This window comes from Tachysurus fulvidraco, chromosome 8 (assembly GCF_022655615.1).
Source record: "Tachysurus fulvidraco isolate hzauxx_2018 chromosome 8, HZAU_PFXX_2.0, whole genome shotgun sequence".
Lineage (NCBI taxonomy): Eukaryota > Metazoa > Chordata > Actinopteri > Siluriformes > Bagridae > Tachysurus > Tachysurus fulvidraco.
The window spans coordinates 9,039,215-9,051,311 of NC_062525.1; the positions used below are offsets into that span (position 1 = coordinate 9,039,215).

The 12,097-nt window shown below is 39.3% G+C and overlaps 1 protein-coding gene across 3 annotated transcripts in view; it reads left to right on the forward strand.

The window, feature by feature from the left end:
• usp54b (ubiquitin specific peptidase 54b) overlaps positions 1 to 12,097 on the forward strand; it is a 104,737-nt gene that overhangs the window by 39,766 nt on the left and 52,874 nt on the right. For all 3 annotated transcript variants that reach the window (XM_047817513.1, XM_047817514.1, XM_047817515.1), the window contains exon 2: positions 1,030 to 1,721. In XM_047817513.1, the coding sequence (XP_047673469.1) occupies positions 1,575 to 1,721 (147 nt within the window). In that variant the 5' untranslated portion in view covers positions 1,030 to 1,574. The remainder of the gene's footprint in view (positions 1 to 1,029; positions 1,722 to 12,097) is intronic.

The following is a 12,097-nucleotide window of genomic DNA, read 5'->3' on the forward strand; positions in this document are numbered from 1 at the left end:
AAAATATAAAATCTACTGTTTTGTCCTTAATTATCCATCATAGGTATGCTCTTTTTTTTTTTTTTTGAAAGAGGGTGTTTTTCCAAGACCTCCAGAAACACGCCCACTTTACGTCACGGTAACGAAACCCCTGGAATTTAGTGAATGCCATGTGAAAATCACAAAAGATCTGCAGTTTCTGAAATAATCAAACCAGCCCATCTGGCACAAACACCTCTATTATGGTCAAAGCCACTCATAATTACTTACATAATTGGCTGATTGGATAATTGCATGAAGGTGCAGGTATGCAAGTGTCTCTAGTTGAGTGGACAATGAATGTCTATTAACTCTTTAGTACTGTTTCTAAAAATTTCCTTTGAATTACCTTGAAAGTTTACTCATTTATTTCATTGCTTTTTTTTTTTTGAAGAGTATTTGTGTATTCAGTTCAACAATAATCTCTATTTTTTGTTAAACGATCGAAAGTTTTCAAGTTTAAAGATTTTAAGTGAAACCTCAGGCAGGAACAACCTTGAAAAAATGTATTTGATTTACCCAAGTTTTCCCTCCAAGCGTAATTATTGTTATTTAAATAGGAAGGACTTTGTCTGTGGTCTTATGCCATGTTTCAGAGGTATGGCTGGTCAGAGCATGCTGTTTAAAACATATTAATGAGGAGCTCATGATTTAATTTAGTAGAGTCAATAAAAATCAATTATTCAACTTAAGCTAAACTCACTGATAAAGCAGCCGTCTCTATTGAACTAATTGTTCGAGGAAGGCAAAAATTATATTCACCATTATAATACAATTAATCGTGTAGCCGTAACTGGGATCCTGCTGTGCTGATGATGAAGAAAGGTAGCAGATGGTGAGAGAGAAGTTGTTTCATTTTGTAAAAAAAAAAAAAATGTGTGATGATAAAAATCAATGGTTTTGTTCTTAAGTTTAATAGAACACATTATTTCTAACCCTTTCTGCAGTTTTATTTAGGGAGAATGCTATGGACTTATTGTCTCTTCCTTTTCTATTTCTCTCTCTGTACAGGCTGAGCAGAGATAAGAGATATTGGCCACAAGACTAGGTGGTGAGAAGGGGTTAAAGAGTGTGCAGGCTTGGATAAGGGAGCACATGCTGTCCTGGACTGAAGTAAAACAACGTCACCAACATAGAGGCACCCCCACAACCCATGGAGGAACTTCAAAAAGTCTAAGCCATTTGTTGCATTTTATGTCACTTTGCCATTATATACGAGTTGGGATAAATTTGTGAGAAAAACGAGCCTCTGTAACATCCTTCCTCCTAAAAGCAGAAGAAGAAACATTGTTAGCACACCTGTTAGCGACTCCAGTACTCTTTAAGCTACACACAACACTGCTTTAGACCCACACACCGCCCTCACATGGGAGTGACATAGGAGCACGTCCACACCAACATCCCAGCCTGTGTTTTTGTCTCACACCCATACACTTCTGTAAAATTGCACACGTGCATCACTTACACTCGCCCAGGATGCCTTCCTCCTCCTGCGTGATCGGCTGGAGAAGGAAGCAGCCTTTGTGGTGACTGGAGAAGGGAGCGGGGCGGCATCCATGTCGTGGAAGCGGAACTACTTTGCGTCTGGCAGCAGCGGGCTGCAGAGCATTTCAAATCCGCGCACCATGAACTCCATCGCCCCCAGCAAAGGCCTGAGCAATGAGCCGGGCCAGAACAGCTGCTTCCTCAACAGTGCACTGCAGGTAGGACTGAGCACCTCCACTCTCAGACAGTTAAATAATATGATTCACAAATCATATTTGCCCTACACTGTGGTTTTGCTGGTTTAATTTATGGCTTAGGTGATGCGTGGGGTTTGAGTTGGTGGGTGCTGTTGGTTTTCCTGTAGCAGCAAGAACACAGTGAAAACACAGTAATCCATTTATAAATACTACATAAGCACAGATGATGTTAGCTCACTAACCAAAGGGATGTGTGTCGTGTCACAGTAGAGTACAGAGGCAGGTTAACATACCACCATGTGATGATGCCATGTGGTCAAAGTCTATAAAAAGGTGTGTGCAGGAAATGTTTTTAATCCCTCTCCTGTCCACCTTTTGAAGACCGTTTTCAAAGTAATCCCATCTTTTCTCGTAGACTTCGACGACTAATCATTTACGTCATTAGGTAGCCACCCATGTCCATTCCCTGCGGTTACTATTTCCGTATATTGTAACAAACAAGCAACAGAAATCATGAGTTACCAGAATGACAACTGCACACAAGCATAAGAAAGTACAACAACAGCAGAAGCTACGAGGCATTGAGCAGCTACAAACATTCATACCTGTCCATCCAATTAAAGCCAAACACTTCGAGCTGTGTCTGTGTGCACATCAGCACTAGAACAGGAAAATAGTTAACGAGCAGGTAAAAAAGAAAGACCTGTGAATCAGGAGGCAAGGCAGAACTCTCAGTATATAATAAACATGCAGCTTAATTGCCAGCGTAATGATGACTGGAAGCCAACGCATTGGCAGACACATGAGACTGATGGAAAGAGGGGGAATGGCAGACAATTAAAGCTTTGGAAATAACAAAACAAGAGGGAAAATAACTTTAAATGTGCTTAGGTCAGGGTTTAAAAACACAGTAAGAGAAAACAATTAATCAAATGAATGAACAATGCATAACTTTGTGGATTTTTACAATGTTAAGTCATACCACATATCGTGCATCTTAAATTCTTTTTTTTTTAGTGTTATGTATAAATATGATATTTTTGCCACATCACACTGATTCGTGAAGCTGTACTGCACTGATGCAATGGTATCTCTATCTTCTTCTTTGTGACTCCAGAATATACCATAAGCATGTCATTTTCACACACCATCACAGATCATCATTTAACGTGCCGAGATGAATGAGCTCCTGCAGAGTTCATCCCGAAGATGATGAGCTGATTCGTCACCCATCTCTCTGCCTCACTGTGCAGAAAGTGTGCTGTCACTGCTTCTCATTCTTAGCATGTTTAGCATAGAATACAATTATCTGGGTCCTTCCTGTAGGCTGTTCCCTTTTACACCATCCAGTGTCTTGCCTAGGCGTCTGTCTGACCATGAATTAAACATTCGTCTGTGCTCCAGCCTGTCAGCGCTGTGATCCGCACTCTACAAGCACAGTGAGCACCCAATGCAGCATAACCATGAAATAAAACAACTGAAGGACAGAAGGAGAGACAAGGGAAACACCCCCAAACACGCATGTGTCAACCTTTTTCCCTGGTGAACCAGTATAAATTTAAAGACATTTTGTGTACAGCTCTGTACGTTTTATAATATTAACATTTGAAAACATTCAAAAACATCTTTTTCTGTGCTTCAAAGCACTTCTCCACATAATCCTTAATTTGTTTGAAAGAGGCTGAAACCCAAGATCATGCTGTCATAACCTCACACTTCAACATATTCAGAATTTAACTGCTAGGGTCTTTAACTATACCCAGTGTTCCGTACATATTACACAACAGCTACACTGGTTGCCCATTTCAGAGAAAATCTCCTGCTTCTCACTTACAAATCACTAACTGGCCTTGCCCTGCTGTGTCTCTGAACTCCTGCTGCCCTACACCTCTGCGCTGACTCTGAGGTCCAGCAGTACTGTGCTGCTGGTGGTCATTAACACAAGACAGACCCCAGGAGCTTAGTGACTCCTGTAGACTGCCTTTTTCAGTTTAAAGTGTCAACTTAAACACAGCTTTTCTCCGGACAAATTTTCCTTAGCTTTTTTTTCTTTTTATCTCTGTGTATAGCAACCTTGAGTATTAGAAATGGTGGTGTTATTGATGGTGGGGGTGAAGGTCTTGTTGGTGGTGCTGGAGGAGTTGATGGTGTTGGTGTGAAAGTGTTGTTGGTGGTGGAGGGGTTAATGCTGTTGGTGGTGCTGGAGAAGTTGGTGGAGTTGGTGGAGGTGTTATTGTTGAAGTTGTTGATTCTGCTGGAGGTGTTATTGTTGTTGTTGGAGATGGAGGATTTCCTGGTGGTGGAGGTGTTGTTGATGGTGGAGGTGTTGTTGATGGTGGAGGTAGTGATTGGTCCAGTCATGCACAGACCGTGCTTGACTAACAATGTAAGGTACTTTGGACTGGACAGTGATGGCACATTTTTAGGTACATACTTTCTTCATTCAGCTTCGTCACACAAAAAGACACAAGTGAACTGGGAAGCATGAACTGTGATTAGTAGTGATGCTTTTGTTTCCCGATTCTTTAAACAGACCAGGTGTAGGAGCAAAGGTTCGCTCCCTCGTCTCACAATAGGGGCGTATTAATAGCTAAAGGGAAATACAAATGAATTTCGATCCGTTTGCTACTCCTTTGGGAGGCTGAGTTGGAGCTTGAACTAAAATGGGATTTAGGTGGCCTTTTGTTGCATTGTAGGTTATTAAGCACCTGTATATGTGTGATATTTTGCCCATTTTGGTCTGTGCTCCCTAGTGTCCTTTGCATTCTGATATAAAACCAGAAGGAGGACAAGGCATTTTGCATAGCTTCTACAAAAGGCCATGTGATTATTCTAACAGGGCTTCCTTAACCAGAAGAGGAAACTGAATTAAAATATAGTTTGGATGAGGTGAGCTAACTACATGTGCTTTAAATAAGAGTTAGGAGAAGACCTCAGGCATGGAACTGGTGTCTGTTTCCATATGATAGCTCTGTGGGGCCTTTGCACCATGTCTCCATTTCATCTCCATTTCTTCACAGTATCTTAAGTAACACACTTGGCTCTTAATATAGCTGGAAAGTTGCACAGTTTTTTTTTTTATCCACAGTTTTTAAACCAAAGAGACAAGCTTGGCTTCGATGTATTCCTGCTTCACCTCAGTGTGTTATTAATTATACATTTCTTTGAAGAACAGCTTGTGTGGACAGACTCTTCAGAAATGCGTTTGGGATATTTACTGGAGTCAGGCTGATTACTGTGCAAAAAAACAAGCCGTCAGCTTGTTTGAAATAATTGGTAGATGGGCAGTCAGGATGCAACATATGTTTAGTCTGAATCATCCTTCACCATCAGCTACGATTTTCTTTTCTGCTTGCCAATTAGTGGTGTTTTACAGTGATCTGCCTGTCTTCCCTGTCTGTCCATGCACCTGTTTGGGGTGATCAGTGTGATTTTAGTCATTAGGAGAAGAGCAATAAGGCGGTGTGCACATTAAGTCTTATCACAGCTCACTCGAATAAGAAGCTTCTGTCCTTCACCATAACACGTAATTGTCCCTCTCGGTTTTCTCCAGGCCTCGGCTCATTCTCTTCTGGACCGGATAACCCCGTCCCTCTGCCTTCATTAATCTCATCCCTGTGCCAGCCAGCTTGATCAAATCCAAATTTTATGATGATTGCAGTACTTAAAAGGCCACTTTTTCAGATGTCTCCTTATACAGCAGAAGCTTAAACAATCAGGATGAAATTACCTGGAAATTAGAGAAGCAGAAATACCTGGACTTACCTGGAAAGCCTGGAAGGTAGTGGGGCAATTAAAAACTAACGAGGGAAAACGATTTATTTTAATCCTCAAAGTGGATTTACGTTTTACTCCTGAATGAAGCTCACTGAAAAGTGCAGCTAATTTGCTTACTTTTTACTTCATACTAAGAAACGTTTTCTTTGCAGATACACTGAATAAAGTATTCAGCTATTTAGAATTAGGAAACCAAGTATAGTTTACATAAAAATATTAAATTTCTCATTAAAATGTGATTTTATGACTCATACTAAACTTCATTTAAATGAGTATCTATTTACTAGCTTACATTTTGCAGTGTAAGCGTACTCAATTCAACTAGAATTAACATAAATCCGTTCCATTCTGAAATCTCATGAGGATGTCACCACTGACGGGAACTTTAACTATAGTGTTATGTTAAAATTAAGCAGGTAAAATATACGTACTGTAGAACAGTACAGAGGTTGTTGATATGGTTGCGAACCCACTGACCTGAGATCATTGCTAAGTTCAGGTGAGAGCATGGTGTTTATTCAGACCTTTGAAAGCACATGGTCAAGTCATGTTGGATTTCTACGATATTACATTTTTTTTTAGTATTTGCATTTGAATTAAGGTGGATATCAAACGGAGCATGTACTGTATGCTGGGGTCTGGATCTGAGTGCTATTATTCCCAGCTCCACTTTTAGTCTGGTTTCAGACTGACTTGATTCTCTCAAACGTCAGTGCTTTTGTCAGTGTTTATCTTGCGTCATCACAAAAAAATGCATAAAGAACACAGTCATGTCGACTCACTGTATTTATTTTCATGCGCTATTACGCACAGTAAGGAATCTCAGCTCTTTTGTGTTCCCCGGACATTACTATGCAAACTGAGCTCTGTTTCAGATTAAACTGCCGGTGTGACTAAACCTTTCAGTATACAGACATGTTTATTAATAGAGACATGTTTCACAGGATTAATTACATTGGACTGAGGCTCAGTCTATAATTATAAACCTATAATCACCGATAAATGAAAAGAAACTCATTTTTGGTCAAGAGATATTCTGTGTGACTATTGTATAGTGTGCAATAAGATTTATCCTTTATTGTAAAGCGTGGCTTTGGGGAATCACGACTTATTGTACAGAGCTTAAGGAAGTGGCCTTCAGTGTGTTTCTCTTTTCTTAACGCAATTTGATGCTTGTTTCATTTTAAAAGTATGTTCAATTATTCTAAGTCAATCTAAACTATATAAAAAATGGATTTTTATGATCAAATCTCTTCAGAGAAATGAACTTAAGTGTGTTTACAGAATGCAATAAACAATGAACAAAGTAGAGTTGAAAATTGCCCCAAAATATGGAGTTTTGACCATGTGAACATGGAAATACTGTTCGAAGGATTAAATAAGAAAAGTCTTCATGAGTAAGTTTTTTGCATCAGGTTTTGTCTCACAGCTGAGTGAGGATGCTCCCTTGCAAAACGTATTCAGTGTAATATGTATAATTGATATTTATTCCAGTGCAGTAAATAGACAGAAACTTCTTAATGAAAAATCCTCCTTTAGTTCATGACTGTTTGAGACTTTACTGTACTGTACTGACACTGGGAAGGAGCATGGGTCTTCTAGTCATTATACCATGTGTGTATTTTTGTGTGTGCAGGTTTGCATGTTTGAGTTTGTGGTCCTGTTTATTTGTGCATGCGTCTTTGTGCGTATGTTTTCATGTACGCACGTTTGTATGAAGTGAAGTGAAGTGAAGTGAAGTGAAAGTGACATACAGTACGGCTAAGTATGGTGAACCATACTCAGAATTTGTTCTCTGCATTTAACCCATCCAAAGTGCACACACACAGCAGTGAACACACACCTTGAACACACACCCAGAGCAGTGGGCAGCCATTTATGCTGCAGCGCCCGGGGAGCAGTTGGGGGGTTCGGTGCCTTGCTCAAGGGCACCTCAGTCGTGGCCGGCCTGAGACTCAAACCAACAACCTTAGGGTTAGGAGTCAGACTCTCTAACCATTAGGCCATGACTTCCCCACAAATGTGTACATGTTTGTGTCTGCATGTGTTTTTTTTTTTTTTGTATGCGTGTGTGTGTGTGTGTGTGTGTGTGTGTGTGTGTGTGTGTGTGTGTGTGTGTGTGTGTGTGTGTGTGTGTGTGTGCGCGCATTCTTTTGTCTGTGTGTTTTTGTGCATATATGCATGTGAGTATGTGTGTACATGTATTTGTGTGTGTGTGTGTGTGTGTGTGTGTGTGTGTGTGTGTGTGTGTGTGTGTGTGTGTGTGTGTGTGTGCGTGTATAATTCCTACATAAACGTATTCAGGACAGCTGTAGCAACATGTTTATCATCATAAAGCAGAAATTAGCCGAGCTCAGTGTCACTGCCTGAAGACACGATTGAAACCGAATCATTTGCATCAAAGTTATATTTAGTGTCTAATTGTTTCTCATGCAGTGTGTTAGATCAACATGCACCAAGCTGAGGCTGGAGGAAGAGCGCTCAGATAACAGATTAAGATCTGTGCATTAGCTTGGTGAATTTTGTCGGATGTTTTTCTCATTTACAGAACTTACTGAAATGTGGTGTCGCTATTACTGAGGTTTTTTTTAGGATATACACTGATCAGGTGCGTTACTGAACACTGGCTGCTACATGTCAAGGGGGTGTTGTTGTTACTCAGAATACTCAGCTGCTCAACTTCAGATACACTCTGCTACTTTACTGTATATCAACACACTCAAAATAAAGAGCTCAAAGCTTGATATAATCTATTCTGATTCAAATAAACAGCTTTAGAAATGGTGCTATTCAACTAAGAAACAGATATCATATTTATATGATTTAATTCAGTTTATTTATTGTTATTTAGCAGTAATGGACTCAGAAGCTTGTAATTTATTTGTTCAATATGTTTTTGGTCATGCTTTGGTGTCAATGTTTAAAATAATGAGAATTGCTAAATTGATGTGGTGTAACAGGAATAAAACACATGCTGCAAAAGATTAAAGTTCCTTAAGAATTTATTCCTTATGTCCTAAGAGAAAAGGATTTTTAGCTTCTTTCCAAATTTTCTATGTGCGTGTTTGTGTGTACATACGTTTGTGTGTGTGTGTGTGTGTGTGTGTGCACTTATTTGTGTGTGTTTGTGTGTGCGTGTGTTTGTTCACTGTTTCACTGTTACACTGTGAAAGTTTGCTGTTGCCTCTATTTTCTGATTTTTCTAATGGGTACATAAAAGGATTTTACAGTTTTGTTGAAAAAATTAAATATAGATAAGATAAAGCAACAAATATTCAACATTAACAATATTTCTAATGTTTCTGTACACCTCAGATAAAGTCTGTGTATGACACTTAAAGTGACCTGAATAAAAAAATAAATAAACAAGAGTTAAAAATGAGCAGAACTGTTGGGAAGAACAGCGAGACAAATATTACACCTCGGAAAGGATCTCAAAACAGCTTAAAAAAAGCCTTTTATTTTTGTCACATATACATTACAGCACAGTGAAATTCTTTTCTTTGCATATCCCAGCTTTATAATTGGGGTCAGAGTGCAGGATTAATCATGATACAGCATCCTGGAGTAGAGAGCGTTAAAAGCTTTGCACAAGGACATTATTATTAATGTTAATTTAATATTATTATTATTATTATTATTATTAGTTGTAGTAGTAGTAGTATTGTTAATAATATGTTGATAATAATATTACTGTGTATTTTTATTATTAATAATAATAATAATAATAATAATAATAATAATAATAATAATAATAATAATAATAATAACATTTAGTAAGATACATGCAAGGACATTGTGTATATGCTTTACTATGACTATTACTTTGATTACAAGCAATTGTTATGCCAGATCATAGAAGAAACCTTCATTTTTGTCACATATACATTACAATACATTAAAATTCTTTCTTTACATATCCCAACTTCAGAGGTTGTGGTCACAGTGCAGATTCAGCCATAATACAGTGCTTCTGGAGCAGAGAGGGCCTTGCTCAAGGGCCCAAATGTGGCAGCTCGACAGTGCTGGTTCTTCAACCCTGATCCTCTTATTAAAAACCAGAGCCTTAACCACTTGAGCCTCCACTGCCCCACGTGACCAATATTAGTAGAACTAGAAAATATTAGCTTTGTTTAGCAGCATTATACGTGACACACCGAACAGTGCGATCTTAGTGGTGCTGAAGTTTGATCCGCTGACCTTCTGAGAATGACCCAAGAGCCTTAATCATTGATTGTGGTGTGAATAATCATTGTAATGGGCTGGGACTGGTTTTCCTTACCCTTTATTTCCAGTGAAAAGTAGTGTAAATACTACAGCATGCAAAGATATTTATTAACTCCATGTTAATGCTTAGGAGTTTGGATAAATAGCTTAAATAGGTGCGATGATGAGGTTTCCTCAGACGTTTGGCCATATAGTGTTGTTTTCTGTATCTGTTCTTCTACCTTCTCAGTTTGAACTTTGTTTAAACCCTATTAACATACCAAATCCAATCAGCTCATTGGCATCTCCTGTCATACACACTAGCCCATACATTAAGAGTCTTCTAGTCCTGCTTATTACCCAGAAGCCCCTGCATGCCCTGTACTGCTAGTTGTGGGGGTCCAAATTCTCTGCCAAGTTTACCGTTCTCCAGAGGCTGATGTGATGATGGTTTTACTGTCACCGCTGAAATATTTTTCTCGTCATATTGAAAGGCTTTATTAAAATCGAAAAGCAGTGTTGTTAGAAAAGATTGATGTGCTTCTTGAAAGAGAGCGATCAAGTTTTATGCTTCTATTGAACAAAAAACTGAATCGGTACAACAAAGACATGAAAACAGCCTAAGGCCCCAGAATGGAGCAACACTAGAAGAAGCAGGAGAGAGATTAGAGGATTAAAGGAAGATGAGATAAAAGAGAGAGTGAGGGTGAAGAGAAGAGAAGATGTCCACTGCCTTTTGGTTCAGGACCAACACTACTGGGACTTGCCTTGTGCTGAGACACCTAACTTGGTGTTTTGATGTTCTTTGTGTTTGTGCACTGAGTGGGTCGTTCTCTCTCGCTCAGATATAGGGATGAAGAGAAAGTTATTCTCAGGTAATTCTAGTCCTTTCTGCTTTGAAAGGAAAAAAGTATGGGAGAGAGAGATTGTTAGAGGAGTGTCGCAAGTGATCTGTTTTTTTTTTCCCCCACTGAGATAAACTGGGTCACAAGCTGTCAGTCACAATGCTTGAGTAAAATATTAGGATGTCTAATGGGGTTATGAATCCTCCACCATCCTCATCAGTTCAAATACATATTTCAGAGATAATATTAATTATTAACCAAAACGTATAAGAACCGGCTCACGTATTAATCATCCTCTATATTTAGTATCTTAAGAAAAGCAGAGCTTTTACAAAAATCTCTTACAAACACGACACAAATACATTTTCTGCAGGTTTTACAGTGTGTTAACGGAGGACACGTGTTACTGTGGTGCTAAAGAAAGAGCATAGGTGAGAGGAAAGGGCGTGAGAGCTTGAGCTTGACATTCCCCGATACATAATAGGTTTAATTAGAACTTCTCACAACTCCCACTAGATGAGCCGTGCTCACACAGTCACACACACACACACACAGACACACATACACACACTCGGGCTCAATAGAACGTCCATCATTTTAATTACTACCTCAGGCTTGAGGAAGAGCAAATGAAAGCGTGGCCAGGAGACAGGTCTGGAAGCAGATGCTCAGAGACGCTCCTACACAGATGGGTAAAATGAGCTCCCCCTTCATCTCTCTTTCATCGTCTTCCTCTTGAGTTATTTCTTAGCCCTCTATTAGTCTCCTTGTCCTTTGCTGAAGCATTACTTACTCCAGTATAGAAGCAGTCCAGCTAACAGCTATTAATGACGACGGACTTTCTCCCTCCAGATCCAGTTACATGAATGAACAACGCCAGCCTGTGGATCTCAGGGAATTTTGAGATGAATTCATTAATTGATTTTTTTTTCCATTTCTTACTAACTAGTCACATTCACCCAAATTGCATTTAGCCCACACAAGGAAAAGTGCTGGGTTGCAATTTAATTGTGTTCTGTAGGAGAAGCATTTTATTATTTACACATTGTTTGTGTGTGTATGTGTGTGTGTGTCTGTGGGTGGGAATTGAGTGGTGTAGGTCTTGCTCTAATTCAGAGTGCTTGCAGTATGCATAATGTTGCAACCTCACTTCTCCTTGAGGAGCCTTTCATGATGTATTGGCCACTGACGCACAACGAATGGGTGCGTCCGTCACTCTGAGTCATCACAGCCTGCCTACATGGAACACACACACGCACACACACACACACACACACACACACACACACACACACACACACACACACACACACACACACACACACACACACATGCCCTTTATTATCACTCTGCCCTTCTTATTGTAGTTGTGTGAATCTCTATTAGGACTGAATGACAATCATTTGCATTTTTATTACTGATTTCCTGTGTACTCAAATATTAATGATCCAATAAGGATGCTTATGATTGTGTACCACTGCAGGCGTGACAGTAAAAACTTAAGATTACACATGCCACCGACACTTCTACAATGTACACTGACTAAAATCTTGTAATCATTTAATCGAT